This window comes from Buteo buteo, chromosome Z (genome assembly GCF_964188355.1).
Source record: "Buteo buteo chromosome Z, bButBut1.hap1.1, whole genome shotgun sequence".
Taxonomy (NCBI): domain Eukaryota; kingdom Metazoa; phylum Chordata; class Aves; order Accipitriformes; family Accipitridae; genus Buteo; species Buteo buteo.
The window spans coordinates 40554781-40576840 of NC_134204.1; the positions used below are offsets into that span (position 1 = coordinate 40554781).

At 37.7% G+C, this 22060-nt stretch overlaps 1 protein-coding gene across 1 annotated transcript; it reads right to left on the bottom strand.

The window, feature by feature from the left end:
• Nucleotides 1–865: 865 nt before the first annotated feature.
• On the bottom strand, nt 866–19509 carry ANXA1 (annexin A1). The gene is made up of 13 exons (XM_075019795.1): nt 19374–19509; nt 15402–15480; nt 13077–13170; nt 12197–12291; nt 10447–10560; nt 9761–9851; nt 8653–8732; nt 7105–7161; nt 5653–5746; nt 4934–5029; nt 3773–3831; nt 2685–2807; nt 866–1276 (listed from the first exon to the last, which is right to left on the bottom strand). The coding sequence occupies exons 2-13, from the start codon at nt 15465–15467 to the stop codon at nt 1217–1219; spliced, it is 1029 nt and encodes a 342-aa protein (XP_074875896.1). The 5' UTR covers nt 15468–15480; nt 19374–19509; the 3' UTR covers nt 866–1216.
• Nucleotides 19510–22060: the final 2551 nt, after the last annotated feature.

The following is a 22060-nucleotide window of genomic DNA, read 5'->3' on the forward strand; positions in this document are numbered from 1 at the left end:
GGACAATAAAGATTACCAACAAAGTAAACTATGGTAGGGTTGGAACTATAGATCTTGGAAAATAATTGGCGTAGATCAAAACTTGGCCCTCTGAAAGTCACATAGGAATTTTCACTCCAGCTCTAGCAGTGCCAATGTTACTTCTACAATAAGACTTCTCCTTTTCCAGACACCTAGTTCTGTTATCCTAGACAACCCCAATGTGAAGCAGAGGGCCTGCAATGTTTAACACAAATTAGCCAAGATGACCTTTAATTTCCCAATAGTTTAGCATGCTGTTGTTCAAATGAGTAATTGGAGGCCACCATAACAAAGACCAGCAGTGTTTGCATGTAACAAAGAACCAAGAAGTAATGCTTAATTCCACCAGTGCACCTGAGGGCTATAATTAACTCATTTGTACAGCATCTGGCACAATTGGGACAGTAATGCCAAGCATGAATTCTGTCCAAAACAGAGGTAGTGATAGTAGTTTTTTCACTTTGGAGACAATACAAAAAATTTACATAATCATCAGGAAAAAGATAAAAGTCCTACATGGGATATGAAGAGTTTTTTCAATTCCTTTTTTTTCCTTTTGTTTTCCTATGTACAAAATGTAACAGGTTTATTTACTCTGGAATTTCAATTAAAAAGAACATGACAGAGATATCGTTAGCTTTTTTATATTGTTAAATTTTTTTTAAGAAGTTTTCTTTAGTTATTTTTCTTACATCTGGCTTACACAAACCCTAGGTGAAGTGAGATGGAAAGGCATAGGCTCAGCTATACTATCTGATATTGCTACATTATTTTTTTATTATTTAATTTATTTACTGATTTTTCTCTTATGCACTGTATGTAGACAACTTGAAATTAAATGCAGAAATGCAACAAAGAACATGCAAAGTTACACATGGGTTAATTTTATTTTTAAAAATTTATTTGCTTAGCATACATGAAAACTTTACCTTTTTCATGATTAATCAAGAAAATAGAAACGTCTGGGCATTCTTTAACTTCAGGTGAATAATGGCAACATGAGATATTAATACCATTCACAATAAAGGTACTGGAAAAATACATTCCAGGTTACAGGTTTTCAGCATAACACATATGGACTAAGTACCATTCCACAGAAACCTCACTGTGTAAAGCCTGTATTTTATATAGACAGCTGAAGCAAATATAAAGACCTTCAGCAACAGTGCTTGAGTGCATTGCAGGACCATGAAACTTAGTTATCACTTCCACATAAAGCCACCAGGATGTTTTCATAATCCCCTTTGAGTTCATCCTGTCAATTTAAGTACAAAAAACCCACAGTTGTTAGGATAATGGTCTCAAGTGAAATAAATTTCAGTAAGCATTCAATAAACATGTACCAAACATCAGTTCTTCAACTAAATAAATTAATCACTTGGTAACACAGGTGTTAGCCACAGACTGAGCTTGAATTGAGCACCCTTACTGAAGTTATTCATATGACCTGGAAATAAACACATGTATTTCCAGACTGCAGCAGAGGTAGGCAAGGCCAATAAAAATCCTGGGATTTTTTATAAATATATATATATAAAATATATATAAATAAAGAAGAGAAGCACAGAGATTTCTATCCACCCAGGAGCTTTTCTTCTCTAGATAAAGTGCAAATGCCTTCCTTGACCAGTGATGTCCAACGTTCATTAATACTACAACACAATACACATTGTATCTAGGGTTATCTCAAACACAAGCTAATAGTACAGTGATACTATATTCACTACAGGATCACTTACTCAGCCTGGAAAAAGTGGATAATATGCATTAAGTATGCAATGTAATTATTACATGCTATGTTTTCTCAAATTAAACCTACTTTACAGAGATATTATGAATTGTTTAGTGTAGCTAAGCTATGCTTCAAGCCATTTGGATGCAATCATCACTATGGAACACAATGAGATGATGTAATTTACAGATCACACACTCTCATGAGGGAAGAATAAAAGTGATCTTTGGCACCTAACTGAAAAAGTAGCAGACACCAATAAAAATCAAAAAGGCACTTTGATACATGTAGGGAGTATGTTTCTACTCCAATCAAGACTTTTTTTTTACTGGTGGTCTACTAGCCTTCACAAAGCTGCTTTGCAAGTTCAGCTTTCTTCAAAGCCCTCACTGGTTTACATTTTCTGGAAAATACATTGGGTAGTCTGTCCCCTTTAAGAAGACATTTTTGTTAGTTTAACACACTTACTTAAGTCACCTGGAAAGCAGGCCAAATAAATGTGAAGTGAACAAGCTATCTGCATGAGTACCTCGAATGTTAAAAACCGGTAGCCAGCTATATCAAATATCTCCCATAGACCTGTCAGTGCAATCACCTCCAGTCTCCTGCCAATGCACCTTATATCTGCCCAAGTACAGTAACTTGGGGATACTGTAGTCTCCATTCAGCTCCTGGCTTCTACTGTAAGATGATAGGCTGAGACATGTACCACTACTAACAAATTGCTATAGCTTTTGTGGCAAAAACATTGCCCCAGAAAATGAATTAGTTCTACCAGCATGTGGGTCATTGGGAACATGAGTTACTCAGCTACAATGAGTTACTCAGGATGAATGGTGACTGAGGAGCAGAAGAGTTAACAAACCCTTACTGGACTTCCAAAATCATTTCATTGTTTTGCGTTCCATATGTCACCTGAGAGAAAACCTACCATAATGGCTTGGCGGAGAGAAGTGCCATACAGCCTCTTGTAATAGCCTTTGATCTCATTCATATCCACTTCATGTCGTGAAACCATGATTCTGATGAGCTCTTTGTGCCGTGTCCCAAAGCCCTGTTAAAAGAAAAAGGAAAAGAGAAAAAAGGAAAAAAAAATAATTTAAAAGCAAGAAGGAAAAAGAAAAAAAAAAAAAGAAGAAAGGAAAAAGAAAAAAGAAAGAAAAAAAGGAAAAGAGACCAAAAAAAAAAAAAGAAAAAAGAGGCTACTTATGTCATTGAAACATTTTAAATCAAGGTTCTGTGTGTTAATCCATCAGATTTTGTGCCCACGTCCTATTCCTTTAAGATGTCTCATAAGGGCATCCTCTTATATCCCCCTTCTGTTCCCTATGAGCACAATTCACTTCTGACAAACTACCTCCACCCTTGGATTTTTTTTATGCATTTCTTTTAGCTGTTTCCTAAAAAGAGGGATGTCCTTCACTGTGCTTGCTAGACACCAGAGACAACCTAGACTTCACTGCCACATTTTATTATTTGTAATAGTGCAATGAACTGTATTTTCATAATGTTTCACTCAATTTTTCACATACTGCTCCTACCCAAGTCACAGGAGTTATGAAAATGCCTGCATTCTAGACTGTTTCAGGATCTCCAGCTGCCTCACTCAACTCAGGTTCCAAACTTTCCAGAACCATGGATGTCTTGTCAAAGATTAGGCTTCTACAAGGTTCTTGTCCAGATCTGTAATTACTTTCCTATTTACTTTTCACTAGTATTTTTCTTGTTTCATAAAAAGAAAAGTTCCAGTTAGCTTTCTGTCACTGTCTAGAGTAAAAGATGTATGTGTGGAAGGACAGATGCTTTCCTGAACACACTATAGCAAACAGAGAGGTCCTCCTATGAAAAGACACTCAGAAGTTTCAAAGGAAGGAACAGAAGGAGTGATAGAAATACACTGAATTTCCTTCTGCATTCCCTTTTCATCACACAAAGGGCTTAAAAAGCTCTAGCTAGCTTGTTATTTTTCAGCTTACAAAGCACCCAAGTTTACAAAGACAAGTTCTTTCTTTAGGTTACCTTCATCGCCCAGTGGAGTTTTTCAGCAAAGAAGGCTGGCTTGCTTGTGGCACACTTCACTGTAACAAAACAATGAGATCAGGTCACATCTGTTATATATGTAACAAGTAAAAAAAGGCAGAAGTATGCAAAGAAAACACTTAAAAAGCAGTCTCAGTGTTCCTACCAGCATATCCTATTTATCTACTTTTTTGTTACCTGTCTTCAAAATACAGGAAAAGTAGCAGTTCCTTTCGTCGGCCTATTCAGAAAGCAATTTGGTCAGAGAGAATAGTTACTGTAAAGACAAGACTTTGCTTCCTAGTTTATTGCCACAAAACTAAGATAGATGTTACCGTTCCCAAAAAGAAAATGTGAAAGCATTTGTGTCTTCTACAGCAGAACTGGAGGTTATGATCTGATGCTTTGTAAACCAAGTTATACTAAGATTTTGCCCTGCACTTCTGGCATTAAGAGGGATCTGATGGGACTCATTCTTTTATCCAAAGCACGCTTGACTGTGATACAAAAGCTGAGAACAAGATGGGTGTCTGGCTCCTGATTCCATCCCTGCTCCACTAATAAGTGTGATTTAAGTGAGTCACTGCCTCGCCTTATTGTTCATGAGGAACAGTAACATTAAGAGACTCAATATGCACCTTTATCAAGAACCTTATAAGAATATTTTCTTGAAAAAAACTGCAGAAGGAAATTTGTTATATTTTTAACAATCATATATTATAAACATCTTTGAAAAACAAAATTTAGAGAAGGGTGGGTTTGGTTTTGGTTTTTTGAAGACAAGTTTAAAACCATGGATTTTTGATACAAATTGTGCCCGTTTTGACAGCTTTTTTTGCATATTGACTTCTTGTAAAGGTCTTTCTATGTTGATGACACATCATCATGTGTCACATGATGACACATGACATTAATCAATTTAAAGAGCATTCTACATAGCAGGAGAGGTATTTCTACGTATTCATCAACTTTAGCTGGCTTTAAATAACTCAACTAAATCACTATGTTCAGACTAAATTTTCCAAAGTATTATTTAGCAAGTTTCTCAATGAAGCAAAGTGAGCCTAGAATGGTTTCCTATCAGAGCAAGTACAACAAGTAGAAGGTAGGTTTTCATATGGTCAGTATATATAGTAGGTTACAATCTCCAGAACCACTTACCAAGGGCAGTCAGGCAGTTCTCAATATCACCTTTCAGCTCCAAATCCAGCACCTTGTTCATGTCATGCTTGCTGTATTTGGTATATTTCTGAAAGACTAAATAAGGGAAGAAAACTCAGTGAATAGTGATGAAAGTATAGTATTCTCCCTGCATTGCCTCTGCCTTATTCTGCCCTCACTGCTGCAGCAGTGCACACAGATGACTGATTGTAGGCCATCTTTCTCATTTTCTTCAGCCACCACAGTGTAAAAAGCAGTGTTACTGGATGGACTGGTGGAGTCAGCATAAGGAATGGAACTTTGTTAGGATGGTAAAGTTCATGTTCCCATTGGTAGGGATAGAGGTAGTCCAATGACTCCACCAGAACCTGTGATATTAGATGCTATCCCTGTACCCAGGGCAAACTGGCTGAGAAGCAAGACCATGTTGGGAGCATTCAGAACCCTTACCACACTGATCCCTTGTCCTTGTGATCACTAGCCATGTGAGACTTCATGGTAATGGTTATGTTAACAACTTAAATGATATTTCTCATTACTAGTATAGAAAGAACAACCAAGCTGCCAACTGCACTCTTAGTCAGCAAGCATGTGTCCAATTACAAAGACCTGTGTAGCAGTCAGAGTCAGTCCTTGATAATCTATATCTTCTCTGAGTTCATGAGCAGGCCATGTGCAAAACACCATTCAAGTGAAGCACAAAGTTTCATCCAACATACCCCTTCGGAGATGTGGGTAGCTTCTTGCAGTAAGAACAGTAATAAAGACATCAATATCTGTTCCTTTCCTTTTCTCTCCTGCTTCATACAAGACCTGTCATAAAGAAAAGAAAGTAGTAAAGTTAACATCAGTGTAATAAAACAGAAATACTGTACTTTTGAGGCTACCAGCCAAAGGTAGTCCCTTGCTTATCAGTAATGAAGTCTCGCCCTTAACACAATCCGTAACAAAATTCTACACAACCTCAAACTAATTCTAACTCTATCAAGTAATACTTCATACTTCACTTATGTCATAATAGTACCTAGAGAACACTATGCAGCTAGAAAACGTATTTTCAGACATTTTATGATCACCATCTCACTCTCCTGGGTATATTACATACTTCAATGAAGATATTTTTCATATATCATGATATGTTTACGGTCTGCATGGGAGTTTAGGACTGCTAGGCTTTCTTCAGACAAACAAAATTGTTTCTGATACTAACTGGACAAATGTGAAGGAGAAGCCTAGGCAGCAAGTACTCCTTGTCTCTCCAGCAGTGATTTTAATGGAAAGTAAGAACCATATCAGTCTCCTTCATTTTCCTCACCTCCTCAAACCTAGAAGTAATAAAGACCTCCACACAGCAGCAAAGAACATTTAACAATGCTCTTGTTGCAGCAAGAGAAATAGTATTGAACTTCTAAGCTTAAACAGAGTATTAATTCACTGACCTTTCATATCCAGGGCTGATGACAAAACTAAACTCCTTTTGAAGCAGGAATAAAAGCAGTATTGCTCAATGGCCTTCTCTTGGTTGGATTATTAAAAAATCAATTTCAAGCCAATCTACATTTAAATTGCAAAAGTGATGTAATATTTTAAAGGTGAAGACTCAGAAAAGACAGCTAAACTTTATGAAGACTCACACTAATGGTGAAAGAAATAAGGGAAAGTTCAGTTGTTTATTTTAGAATTATTCAGAAAATGTCTGTGAGGTTTACCCAGTAATCTTGACAGGTTCATCACTGTAAAGCAATAGCTATAGCTAACATGCTGCAGGGTTCACGCTGGTCAAGATATGGTAGCTGGTTCTGCACATACATGGGTACACCCTTATCCCTCAATTCAAGAACTGTGTTATAAACAAAAGGAAGATTGTGTCTAATTTCTCCAATTCTTGACCTCTACTTCAAATACTCTGCACACTTTACATGAACTAGAAGAGGTCTTTCAGAAATGTTTCTGAAGCTAGATATTAGGGTGAAGATTTGATTTCCTTCAGATAGGGAAGCTTAAGTGAACTTTGTAAAATAGTATCACCTCAGAAAAGATTGCTACATAACATACAAATGTCTGTTAGGTCTGCAGTGCACAAAATTTAGGTAGAACATTTGCAGCCAAAGTTTGTTAATCTCAGGTAAATCAGATGAAGAAGCTCTGCAGAGTGCCAGGTATGATCTTACCCTGGCATCATTGTCAGCAAGCTCATCATTCACATAAGAATCTTCAGATCGGTCAGCCTATGTAAATAAATAAATAAATAATATTTCATTGGTACTCAAAATCATTCAGTTTCAAAGTCATTCAGTTCACGAAAATTCAGCATTTTAGAGTTCTGCCCTACTATTCTCATACCTAACTTAATATACAATTGCAGATAGATACAGTTATGTCAATCATTCTTTGAATAAAGCTATTGTATTTGTAATCAATCAGAGCTTATGTTTCTAAGGCCATCAGGAACTTACTTTTGAAGTCCTGCATTAAAATCCACAGGACATATTGTTACTTAATGTGAAGTTAGAGGCTTAGAAGCTGTGATTTGCTCCCTGATGACTATTCAATAGACTCCATTCAAGTTGATTTTAAACCAAAAACTGAAAAGCAAAACCATGCACAGGGACATATAATAAAATGTACAAGCTTTATATATCTGTACTCAACAATCACAAATCAAATATTTATGCATTTTATAAAGGTCTTTTTATTGGGCAGCTCCAGTGTTTATTTTACTCTGCTTTTGAACATAAATTCACAAAACACTTTGTCTACTTGTTAGCTCCCTGTCCCATTATCTAACTACTAGAAACATATTTTAACAGCAAGACAAAAAGTTTATTGCTTTAACTGTATTTCTTCTTTTTCTATTTCTAGTCAATTGACATGACATTATGTCTGTTGTTTTTTCAAGTGCTTACAGACAGTTACCACAACAAAAAAAAAATCTTAAAACCATAGCTGATAATCAATAATAAACATCACTGTTTTTTAAAATGCATTTGAGATAAAATCTCATTATAGCTTTTTAAGAACATTTTCATATGGTCTAAGATATTGTCATGGTTTAACCCCAGCCAGTAACTAAACACCACAAAGCTGGTGACTCGTTGGGAAGGGGGAAAGAACTGGGGGAAAAAAAAAAAAGTAAAACTCCTGAGTTGAGATAAGAACAGTTTAGTAGAACAGAAAGTAAGAAACTGATAATGATAACAACAACAATTATAAAATGACAGTAATAATAAAAGGATTGGAATATACAAAACAAGTGATGCACAATGCAATTACTCACCACGCGCCAACCAATGCTCAGTTAGTTCCCGAGCCACCCCCCGCCCCAGGCCAACTTCCCCCAGTTTATATACTAGGAATGACATCATGTGGTATGAAACACCCCTTTAGCCAGTTTGGGTCAGCTGTCCCTCCTCCCAACTTCTTGTGCCCCTCCAGCCTTCTTGCTGGCTGGGCATGAGAAGCTGAAAAATCCTTGACTTAGTATGAACACTACTCAGCAACAACTGAAAACATCAGTGTTATCAACATTCTTCACATACTGAACTCAAAACACAGCACCGTACCAGCTACTAGAAAGAAAATTAACTCTATACCAGCTGAAACTGGGACAGATAAATAAATAAAAATAATGCAAGGAAATAAATATTACGTAAAGAGTCTTGACAACATTGATTTTTTATTACAGAAAATGTCACTCAAAATGCGTAAGCACAGCATACCTTGGCTAGAGCAACCAAAGCCTTCTGAAAGTCTCCAGATGTGTCAGAGATAATGTCTTGTGACAGATCTCTCTTCAGAACTGAAACCAAAAGAAAAAGTATTTGTAGTTTGTTTTAAAGTTACCAACTAGGTTGACTAGATGATGTTTAAAGGTCCCTTCCAACCCAAACCATTCCATGATTATATGATTTTTTCAGCCTTTTCTTAATTTCCCACTTAGATATGCCCACTAGAAATACAGTTTTCTTACTTTCTCTCATTTAACTTCAAGAGAAGGGGTATATTTGTAACACATCATCTAATCCCTGAGATGTGCTGTGAAATTGGAGGCTAAATCCAAAATCTGCTGAAAAAGTCCTTCTCTAAGGTCTTCTGGGTGGCATTGTCTTGGCCTCTTGCTTGTGAAGTACAAAAAAAGCTTGAAAGTTTTTCTGAGCCATTTTTCTTTCAATATTATTTCTAGTTGTTCTTATCAGTACTGAACTCAATCACAAAACTTTTCTGAAAAAATAAAACTATTAATTTGGGCTTCTAACTGAGACCATTTGAATGGAAATCTCTTGGAAAAGTTAGTCTATAATCTCAGAAAACATGATTTAATTAAACAACACTGATTGACTGCAGTAAACTCTCCATATATGAGAGATACCACATTACGTTTTAGTTATCTCTTCAGAGATTTTCCCCCTTTATTCCACTGTTTGCTCCCACTGCTAATGTTATCTGTGTTGCTAACTCAAAAAGCTTTTTTTTCAAGCCCAGTAAGATCTTAACAAGTCAGCCAAGGCTTCGTTACAAATGAAGAAAAGCAGCTGGGTTTTGCTTGCGTTCTAGAAAGCATCTAAATGCATGACCCATTCCCTGAGATATCTGCATTTCTGGCAGTGATGGTGTGCCTTTTCCTTCTGCATTGAGATCTATGTAAGTCAGGAAAAGCCAGTATGACCTCCCTCCCCTGCAACTCTTTTAATCTTACCTGAAGCTTCACTTGACCTCCTCCAATGTCATCTCAGCTTCTCATATTGAGAAGTGGGGCTGTGACTGTAATGTGTCTGCTATATTATATGTATGTTATACCATTAATACTTCTTTCTTGCTCTGACTTACCTTCTTTGTAGTATCTGCTGGCTTCTCTGATCTCTCTGTTGTTTCTTGAGGCCAGAATCTCGATTAAGGTATCTTCATCAGTTCCAAGCCCCTGATAAAAGTGATTGAATTTTTAAGAGTGTTATTTGATACAGCAAATTTAAAATTTAGAGGAACAGAAATAGAGATGACAATCATGGAATTTTCTTTGAAGGCCCCACATGGAGCAAGAAAGAAAAAAGAAAAACATTGTGCTTCCATACAAAATTGTTATTTCAGCTCTTGTGGAATTAATTTTTTATCACATTTAATATCATTGATACCCAAAAGAAGTGCTAAAGGGACTAAGCAGTGCACGTAAAAGATAGGAATGTAAAATTTATGAAGAAAAATACCCCTTTCCCTTTTTGTTTTCTCTTACATAAACATGTATATAAACACTATGGCTTTCTACCACTACATCAGCAACCAGTTTTCAGAAGGCAGAAAGAGCTCATTCTCACTAAAGAATCTCCTCCAACCCTGAAATTCAGTGGAGATTGCTGGGTCTTGTTCTCAGAACTGGGATTACCAGTACAGATTTATTTTACAAAATGGGGTTAAAAGGAAGACAATATGCAAGCTTTGAAATCCAAGTCCAGTGTCATTTACAGGCCCTGAAAATTATTTATGTTATTTAGGAAAGTTTTTCTCAATTTTTGCCTTACCTTCATAGAGGCTCTTAATTCTTCAGCATCAAACTGAGCTGGAGTTTTGAGCAGAGCTACAACAACATCTTCCAGGTGGCTTTTCAAAACTTTTTTCAAGGCTTCTTCCAGACTCTGTGACAGGAAGAATAAGAAACACACTAAGCTAATGAATGGTAAAAAGCTGCTGTTCTGCTACAGTCCAGAAATTAGTCTGATGTCTGATGAATCTTAGTCTATATCATTCTCTTAACTACTAGAAAGAATTACAAGACCTACTTGAAATTTTTTATTTGTCACTTTTATGTTAATCAAAGTGTCACGGTTTTTCACTAAGTATTCAGGAATGCTTTCACACATTGCGGTTCAGCCATATTCACCCATTTACAGTATCAGAAGAAGACTCAAAATAGGCTTCTTTTTTTAAGAGAAGGTAATACTATATTGCTGTTATGATTATGACTGAGTTGCTTATCTGGGTAATATCTTAATTCATCCATTTATTGCATAAAGGATACTGAATATGCAGTGGAAACTCTGTGGACATAGTGTGATATCGCCCTACACAAAACTGCAAGTCCTCAAGTTAAGATTTGGGCTATATTCTAATTTGACCAAAATTTAAGTTCAAAAATAACCCCAATGTGATTTATTCTGTCTCCTATCTGGAAATGCTCAGTACTCTACTTTGTTACATTAAAAGTTACAGCCCTGTTTTCCACCAAGTATGTGTCCAGGTTGTGGCTGCAAGAGTGAGAAGGTCAACCTACTTTGTCAGGATACCTAAAACAACAAGATTATTTCAGAAGCAAGCACTATGTCCATAGTTAGTTCTATTCAGCTTTTGGCAGTGTGCCAGGAAGAAGGGTATCTAATAATCTAACAGCATTAGTCTCCCTGTGTCTTTGAAGTTTTATTTTAATTTAGGTCTTTAAAAAATATCATTGCAAGGATGGAGCTACCTCTGAGAGCGGAGACAGCTGTGAAAACCACAAGTGAGGTTTCCTGAATGGAAACAGGAAATCTAGGCTAAAATGAGATATTAGACTTATTTTCTAAATTGGCCTTTAAAAGTTACACTCAGAGGAATCACTTTCCAGGGAGCAAATGCTCTGTAACTGGTATGCCAACTGTGCAATTGTAATTTCAATATAGAGTTACAGGTTCAAATGGAGAAAATTTGTTATAGAGAAAAGAGAGAGCAATTAAAACCTTTTCCAGAAACATGCAGTAACTTCCAAGCTTCTCAGTTGCAGGGACTAGCAGTTTTACCACTCAGAGGTAGAATAACACTGTCCCTGTACATCCATCCCTATACCAGTGTCGGTACACTTGTGGAACAGTGTTATGGTCCTACAACTTTCCTATCCTATTTAGTATTCTATCTGGACTTAAATATTTGGAGAGATGCCTCCAAGTCCCCTTCTCTATCCCTCCCTTTCTCTCAGCTGACTGTGTCCCAGGTGGTAGTGAAATTTCTGCATTCCCAGTGATTTAGCGATTTAAAGGATCTCTAGGTCATTCAAAGGCTGGAAAGTCAGAACTTCAAAATCTTTCCTTTTATTTCAAAACAGTGGCAACCTTATTCAAAGGCTCAGAACTGGCAATGTAGTTGCAGAGTATTATCACTCTGTCATGGTTTTCACAAACTACAGAAGGCAGAAGACTGTAATTTTTTGTTCTATGAAGCTAAAGCTGTATGTACCATCTGAGTCAGGAGCAACATTGATATTCTAGGTGTAAATTTAAGCTTGGCCTGAATATACTTTACCTTTCCTTTAGCCTGCTGATAGGCAGCTTTGATCTGCTGACGCTGAGCATTTGTTCTTTTAGTCAAGATGTCAATGATGGTGGCTTCATCCACACCTATGAGTCACCAAACAACAAAATGTCTAATATTTCCACTATATTAGTGCATCATTTAGCCAAATAATAAATTTTATTTTTTTATTATTTGCTTTGTGTCTTATTTTGATTTCTTGACACGCTGAAGTTTAACCAACAGAAAAAACGTAATCATCTACTGACTTACAATTAGTGATGTAGGAAGAAACCAAATAAATAGATTCCCGCAGAACACAGAAACCTATGTATCTGCAGTTTCATATAGAAAGTTTTAAAGTGTTCTGAGTGAAGAACTTACGCTACCAAATAACTAAAAAAAAAAAAAAAAGTTAGATGGCACACGCATTTAATTTCAGAAAGTCAAATTGAAAAAGGTTTCAAAGTACAGGCAAAGTGCCAAATGTGATTTCATTAAAAGAGAGAAGCGCAATAGAAGCATACACTACATTATCAGCATATTTACTGCCTCTTGCAGGGATTTTATGGAAATCAAATCAAAAAGTAAAAGTATGATATGTTATAATATTTTTTATTCTCTAGAAATTAAATTTTTACAACCCTTCCTTCAACATATTCAAGAACTTTAATGTAGTATTAAGGTCTGAAATCATAATACAACATCAGGATATCAAGAGAAAGAGATTCTCTACCAAGTGGCTTAATTTAATGTATTGCCAAGCTTTTAAAAACAGACGCACCTCTCCTTCTTGCCATTGCCTCTCACTCTGGTATTTTATTCAGTACTATTCTCAAAATTTCATAAGGAAGAGTCCCAGTGTAGCAGGTAAAATATTTACTACTCTTACCCTTTACAGTAATAGCTTTGTCCAAAGCAACAACATCAGCTGATGGATCGAAGTTAGGGTATGACTGTACTCCGTGGCCACCTTTTGAACTTTTCTGCACAGGAAAAAAAAATAAAATTTGCTCATTCCAAAGAATATTTTTGCAAAGAAGCAGTTTTAGATGACTAAATAAACCATGTATTTGGTATTGCCTATTATAGGACTATCAAGGAACATACAAAGTTTTGTAACTACAGAGAACTAAACAGACTCAGTAATGGATATGCATTGGATCTATTCCTTTTACACCTCTTATAGTAAACAGAAAGTACTTCATATATTTCTTTAGGTACCTGAAGACCTATTTCTCAGAGTAAGTTGGATTCCACAGGAAAATACTTTTTAACTGTCACGTTAAGCAATTATGTCCAAATTTTAAGGGCTCTAAACCCACAAGTATATCCTACAGGCACTGCCAGTAAAGTGCTACTGATTTCTTTGCTTATCTTACGCAAATTGAATCTGCATCACATTAAGTGATTTCTCAGCTGAACCATTTCTAAGGCTACAAGCACTTCTTGCATGCAAGAACTTGGAGAAGAGTTCAAGCCTAATCCTACAAGGAAGTGAACTGTTACCCAACTTCTTTGAAACTTGAGACATAAGCCACACTTTCTTCACAGACATTATCTACTGGCTGCCTTTGGTGAGTCCACTCCTAGATAGACACTCCCTAGACAGCATCTAAAGGGCTCTGGGAATAACTAGGGATGATGAATTCCACTACATGACAGGTTGTGTGGCTTGCCCTAAGTCATGACAAATGCCCTACATGACAAATCAAGTTACTGGTAGGGCCTATAACCCAACAGCACTACCTAGCCAAAGCCTACTTCTTTTACAGAAGCTATGAAAAGCCCCAAGATTCTTGGATGCAATATTTATATGAAATTCCCATTAGTTTATATTTTTATATATATATTTATATATTTAAATATTTATATATTTATATATAGTTTTTTATTAAAAAATCCCCAGTAGTTTAGCTAAACTTTTTCAGAATCACCTATACTCTTTCTCCTTTTTCAACAACTCATTATTTTATTCTTTTTTAAATCCTTTGCTGCTAAAGTTAAATATCACAATAGAAATGGCAAGGTCTTATGGATACATGTTTTACATACAGCATTCTGTATTGAATTTTGTACACTTCTAACATCTGATAATTAAATATTCAACTCCCTATACAATTGTATCACTAGGAGTTGTAAGACAGCATAGGGACTGCATACTTAAAGCAGTGTCTTGCATACTTTTGAAAAAATCACTGTGACTTGGGTGATAAGATAACAGAGGAATGGGACTCGTTCACTGCCTGTTTCCTAGGCACACCAGGTTAGTCTTTGTATAGTGGTTTCCATGACAAACTTATCAACTAGCAATAGAAAACTGTCTGTAACCACCACAACCAGAATGACTCAGAATCCTGGAAGTGCAAAGGGAATAGGATGGTGGAGCCAAAGGTTTATGCAGAAAATGTTGTGGAATCAAAATTACAAAATCCAAAAAGGTCCAGAGCAGAAAACTTTATTTACTGAAATTTGCCCCCTATATTCAATTTTTTTCAATATGAATGTTCTTTCAGGATCTCCTGGGACATCACAGTGTACTGCTTTACCTCTGCTGACAGTCATTTCAGTATCTTAATCAACTTCATTATCACAAAGACTCTCCACGTCATCCTAGTGCAATAACTCTTGACTTCTCACCACCAGAAGCCTCCCTTCTAAACAGTATCATCTGAGTTGGTTTATTACAAACCATGACTCTTTCTGCCATAAGCATAATATATGATATAAAAACTAGGACATACAATAGTGACTTTAGTTCCTCCTTTACATTCCTGGGCTCCAACTCATGGCTTCCTGTACTTCAGCTTACAAGTCCCTGTTTTTCTCACGTACGTCTTCTGAACATGTTCTTACACATTCACACACCTGTGCCTCAGATTACTACTTTAAAGAGGACTACTTGAGTGAATCAGTGATTAGCCACTGGGAATTACAATTTCATTACAGTAACTAGTTCTGCCTAGGAATTGATAACTAGACTGATTTGTGCAAATAAGAGTAATTTTTCATCTGATAGAAGACTTACTAGGTTATTAGATTACGTTAGATTATATGCTGCAATAAAATTGGGTTCCAGTTCTAATTCACTGCAGGTTTTGCCATTGTTTGTCCTCTATTTGAGTATATGAAAGATGTTTGGTGGCCTAACCCTGTAAATCACTTCTAAAAGTACTTGAAAATAAGCATGATGCTCTCAAAAGATGATAATACTTACAATACATTCCTGCTCCTGATTTTCCATGAACCATGCCTGTTTCAGAAATTCTGATACCATAGCCATGTTGACAGAGTTTCTGGGAAGAAATGCATCAAGTTACAAACCATTTTTCATCAAGTTACAAACCATTTTTAATCATTTTCAGCACCAGTGCAACTCAAGATTTCCCACTCTCAAAATCCTTTCTCTTGAACTATGATACACAGGTGTTAGCTTCCCAAACAGTAATTGGTCTGTTCTATTGGAAGCAGGTAACATTTATGTTTGGCAGGTTACACAATCCTCCACAACTGCTTGCTCATCCCTACACCCTTAGCTACTTGCAGAAGTTTTAGATTAGAAATAGAACAGTAAACTGGCTGGACTATTTGCTTATTTGCTATGGCAATACCTAAGAATTCATATTGACCTACAAAGTGAAGTTACCAGAAACAAATTAAAGTCTGTCTTTCCCCATTAGTTAAGGTATCAGCTATGCCCATTTAGCTTACTGAATATTTGATTCTGTTTGAATTCAGTGGTAAACAAGTATTCTTGTCTGATCATCTACTGAAGTTGGAGCTCTTGTGTGTTATGTTAAGGCAAAAGATATTCCCTCGTTAAATATACTGTCATGTAATTTCTTTAACTAGTCCCTTCCAAAGGAAGATGAGTAAAATCAGACAGTTTCACCTACACTGTTCCTTGTTTCTTACATATTTCCTACAATTTCTACGAAAGAATAGACCATTACCCATTTAAGAAGGAAAAAAAAAAAGTAATTTGTGTTTTTTACCATTAAAATGAAAATCAGTCCAGTTTTTCCATGAGATACCATGTAAAATGGAAAAAAAGATCAACGGTGTTGTGATTTGACATTGAGCACCCAAAAATAATGAATAGGTTGCTTCATAACAACTTTGGTGTGAGAAATAATCTGTTTGCTAATAGAAACAGAGAGAAGAAATTGATGTTTTATCAAATAAAGTATTTTTTGGTCTGCTCAAAATAGATATTTTTTTCTTTCCCCAAAAACATACTTCCATAGCAAACTCTAGAGAAGGCTTGTTTTTAAAGTACACATATAAACAATAAACTGAAGATAATGTTGCTGGGTAAACTGGAATGTCCTTGAATCTAGTGTGAAGTGACAAGATGTTACTTGCAGTCTTGGGGTATAGATCATATAATGTAGATCATATACACAATACACATACTACAATACACATAAAAAATGATGTTGCTTATGCTGCAAACACACTTACCTTACTTAGGCCCTGTGTCCCATAGGAAGGGCAAAAAGCAGTCATTTAAAGCAACACACACCTAGGACACAGCACTGTAGCTGTAGCCCAGCTGATTCTTGCCCTCATAGCAAAACTGTAAAATATACTTCCACATCCAGCTGCCAACAGCTACTTCCCGCGGTCCTCCTCCAACTCAGCTCCACCCTTCCCTACCCTTGCCAAGGCAGGAGCCACCTACACACCCTCTTCACCAGAAAACTCTTACTTTCGTGCCCTTCCTTCAGCCCTGAGGGCACAAAATTCAGCTCTGCCTGTGATGCTAGAAAAACTGAAGCTGACTCCGAATCTGTATGTTACCTAGAGTAGGTCTCATCTGGGTAAATAATGGTCAGAATAGTTTGTAGGTTTTAAGGACCAACTTTTATGCAGGTGTCGTTTATTGAGGATCAGAAAAGCATACTTACATTGCTATTAAAACAAGCATTTTATCAAGCTGTTACAGTTAACTCCTGTACCATTCTTGTATTGACAGAAGTATATGAGGCCAGATGAAGTGCTATAGTATCTGAAGTTCTGCTGTATTTTATAACAGCACACATAAAGGCCATATGCAGCAGAATAAAAACATTTTAAAGTCTCCAGACTAGGTGTATTGAGTCACCAACAGTGACATGTACAGATATGTCTGTCGACTAATAGATTCACGGAGTGTAAAATCATTTAACAAGTTCAGTCTCACAGCACCAGATCTGAGAAGAGGTAGGACCAAAGCTGCATTTTGGTTGATAGAGCAACACTTCCCAGGGAGAGCTGGCTGCAGAGAGGAGAGCTAACATCTCCATTTCTTCTGCCTGTCCCCATCCCCACCCCTCACATGCAGCATTAAAGGTTTTGCCGCTCTTGTGGATGACTATAGCAGAAGGCTGCTAGCCTACACTAAATTGGGTTTATTCAGCCTCTAAACCTTTATGTCTATCCTAATTTAAATCAGAGATACAGTAAAGGAATTCTGTGCCTTAAAAACTAAGGGGTTTTTTCCCTTCTTTTTGAAATAAAGACACTTTGGCATACAGATCTATTTCCATATAGTAAACAAATAACAGTTTTAATAGAAGTCAAAGTAGGCAATGGCACGTTAGAGGGGCTAAAGACCTTACTCTGATTGAATTGGCTCAGAAAGTTAAGAAACCATCTTACATACAAAACTGTTTGCCTGTTTTATAAGAAACTATGGCTAATAAGAAAAAAGAAAACTGGAATCTAGGAAGACAGCCAGGCCTCCTGACAGAGTCGAGCTCTCCCGATGCTTTGACTCACATCAGTCTAAAATGCAGACAGCTCTTGTAAACAATACCTAGATCCAGGAGGGATAAATTCAGTCACAATATGATTTTAATTTAGTATGAAGAGGACTGGAAGAACTGATGGCCTTCTGCTGTATATTTTCCTCTACTTTTGAGCTCAGGACAAAGTCTATGAACAGGGAGAGGAAAAAATACATGTACCTACAGAGTGGTGCAAACAGAAGGTACTGTAGAAAAGTGTGACACTTCTGGTTACTCCATACCAAATACCTATTTGAGAGTTACTCTGTTTACTAAAATATTGTCCAGGCCATGTGTCCCACTTCCCAAACTGGAATGAGTAGTCATCCCATTTAAAAGGAAGGAGGATCAAGAACTTAAAATTACGCAGTTTGAAAAATATTGCCATTTTAATGCATTTTTTTGAATGATCAACATTGCAACTGGAATGAAGAATCAAACAGAGGTCCAGACTGAAAACCCTAACTATTGCTTCACAAGAATTACTGCAGTGTTGCTTTCTGTCTGGCTCCCAGTCCGCAGGAGAAGCACCCTTCAACTGGACATACACAAATATTTAAGTTTTGAGAAAATATTCAACATTTATCAAAAATGTTTAAAGACACAAACTAGACTTTTACACTACAGTCTGTGTCAAGTGACACCATTTCTCCATGCTTATTTAACCGTATCATGAACCGTATCAGATATATCATCTCTGGTTACTGTCCAATGTGAGCTGCCAGGATCTTGATGTAAATTAAGGTCATTACACCCTATCTGAAAAACAGGCAGTAGATCTAAAACAATTATTTATTTTACACTGCAAAGTCTACCGAATATGAAAGAAAAACAATCTCACCCTTGGAAAACTCAGTGGAAAGTTTTAGCGGAAAAAAACGCAGATGATACAGCCCTTACTTACATGGATTTGCCTAAGTTCTTAGTCAAAATAACAGGGTTTTGCTCTTACATTTCTAAAAGACTCATTTTCGTCACTTTCATGAGCAAAGACCCCTCCACAGTGCCAAAGCAGCAAACTGTCGGTGAAGTAACAACAGCTGTTTCCTTTTTTAAGTTTCCATACAAAGCACATTAGTTTTCCAGGAATGCCAGTTTTACTGCAGATTTCTACAGCAGACTACTACAAAGGCAAAGAGAAAGCATAGGAAACTGTCAACTGCAAATAAGTTGCTTTAAATCTCGTAAGTTTTTTTTTCCCAATTCCTTACATGCACTAAATAAAAGCAGCAGTTGTCCATGTCTTTCCGTGTACATGACACGTTTCAAAACGGAAAGAATTTCTCCTGCCCACACCCATTTTCCCTTGCCAGCAAATCCAACCCACAGAAAATTGCACTAGGTCATTTGACAGATTGAGCATAAAATTTTTAAAAGTTTGTCATGTCTACAGAAAGCAGAAAACTATAAAAACCTACCTTCTTCCTCACAACTACCACTTTTCAGAGCAGCAGTCAGGAGTAAGGGAGCAAAGAGTTCTGGATGCTTTTATAGCACTGCGCGGGAGACCCCACCTAGCAACCAGAGTGTTTCCACAGTCCCAGCAACCATCTGCTCTTTGCAGCAGCTAAATCTGGATGCTGTCCAAAACACAGAACCACACAAAAAAAAGTCACTGCAAAACTATGTGCTGGAGAAAGAAGGAGCAGATTTCAGAAGGGAAAAGATCACAAATGAGCATGCCTTGGTAGCTCTCCTCCCCTACCATGGTGACATCCCTCACTGCAGTAAATTGCCATGAACATTTCGGGATCATGAGATTAAAATGTTAAAAAACTAAACTTGAGTTACTCCCTTCACATTTTGACATGTCTGGTACAACTTCAAAGTGAATATATTAAGATATATCTTTGCTCAGTGAAACTTTGAGATAAAAAGGAGTGAAGAGTCGATGTGGCTTCCACTCTTCCCTGAACTCTGGTGGCTATTAGCTTTGCTTCTTCTGGACATGAGCCTGTGGCAGAAATACGACATGCCAGGAATAAGACATGTCTAAAAGTTAATATCGATACCCTTTTTTTTTTTTTTTTTTTTTTTTTTTTGTGGAAAAGAAATACCTGGAAACTGGCAGGCTTAATAGGAGGGCAATAACTGGCACCTACATAATTAGAAAGAGGTCAAAACATTCAGATTAAACTTTGAAGTTCAAAGTGAGAGTGGTTTGCACAAGATGAGGGAGTTCACCAGCCTGCTAGAAGCAGTTTTCTGCAAGGACTTCCTCACCAAGCTGACCAAACACATTTTTCAGAGCCTGTTTGGCACAGCACCATGGGGCGTATCACTAATGTCTCGGATTGGCCCAATACCTGGTGCCCAGTGAAGAAATACTAATTCCTGACGCAGAAGTGTTTGCAACTAGCAGATTGGCCTCCCAGCTGGCTATTGTCCTGCTTTCTGCTGACCTGGCCCTGCTGCAACACACTGGTACCCCCAGAATGAGGAAGTATGGCTGATCTGCCTCTCATGAACACACATGAAATGCAGTCTGCCCTTGAAACTCAAGTGTAGCAATTAATAAAATGAGGAGGGAGGGGAACAGACTGCTGGGTAGCATTAGAGGGCACACTTGCAGATTCTTCAAATGTAGCACACCATTGCATGCACAAGGCAGCATTGCTTAGGCCTTCCTCTGTTTAAAGTATCTCTGTAGAAATTGTTGGGGCCCTAAATGCATCCCGCCCAACAGGGTTTAGCTGCAGATATTGGGGGTAAGCTCAGGATCAGCAGAGCCGAGGGGGTTCCTGTCCCACCAGGCCAAAGGGAGAGCTGCCAGTAGTGCTGTGGGAGGCAGTGGCCAGCCCTTCCCTGCCCTGGGACCTGCCTTCAGCTGCAGCCCCGGCACTTGGCCCCTGACTGAGCCACTGGCCTGCTGCCTTGCAGCCGGGCTGGCACTGCCCAGCCTGTGGGCTAATGTCCTGTTCTGTCCCATCCCCATCTCCGTCCTGATGCCTGGGGCTGGAGCTGCCCCCAGTGCCCCCCGCCCCAGACCTCCTGCTCCTGGAGGGGGGGGGGTGGTACAGGAGGGGCTGCCAGGCCCTGCCTTACCAACCCCCATGGGAACCCTCCCCCCCAGTCCTGGCCTCCAGGGAGCCCCCAGCTTCCCTGACTCTCTGACAGCAATTTTCCCCTGCCCGTTGTTCTTTCCTTTTTTTCCTGCATGTTTCGCATGTTATTCGGCAAACGTATTTCAGATATCTTCAGTAAGCTGAATAACTGAAGGGGACTACCAGCTGACAGCAATATTGCGAGCAAGCTGTCAGGTTGTATTTGGGTTTGTTTATTTAATTATGATGTGTGAAGTTCAAATTACTTCTGCCCTCCTGCCCTTCTCCATGTCAGTATGACACTACCAGTCTTATTTCACCCATGTCAGATGTTGGCCAAAACCTCTGTTTACACACTTTTTCTGGGACTGTTTCCCTTGTCTATTAATGAGCATGGCCAATTACAGTCTTTTTATACTGAAAAGCTGGAAATCTGTGCATATCTCCAGTGCAGCTTGCTGAGTGTTTTGAAATACTGAAAAACTTAGAAAGCTGGGTTACACAGGCTTAGAGCATCTTTATAAGTTTTGGGGTGTTTTCTCAGTAAAGAAGGTCTAGCACAGCAGCTTTTACTGCAGGCCTATAAGGGTAGGAATCAGTGTGTCACAAGTGTTTAGTAAAACACTCTTCCACTTTGAATCCTTTTTCTAACACGCTTTCTCAATAATTGGACTATTATCCCATTTTCATTGCGTTAGTTTTTCACTTTTTTTTTTTTTTTTAATTGCATTGTCTTTCAGGCCTGTGTTTCTACTTTCAGAGTGATCTGACATGAAGGCATTGTGCTACAACTCATTGTAGGAGCTGTTTGCATTTGTTTTTCCTCCTTCTTAACGGGCGGGGAGATGTTGACTCATCATCTTCCTGAAGCTGGAGTGAGTCACCATCTGAGCTAGAGATCTTTACTGTACAAAACACACTTAAAAATGCAGTTTAATTGGAGGGAGACTTAGTGTTTATTGTTAAGTTTTTACCTGTAACTCCATCATTTGTTTCTTAAAGTTCTAACAGTTTGTGTATTTTTATTGTTGACCTGGTATTGTTTATTCAGAAATGGCAAA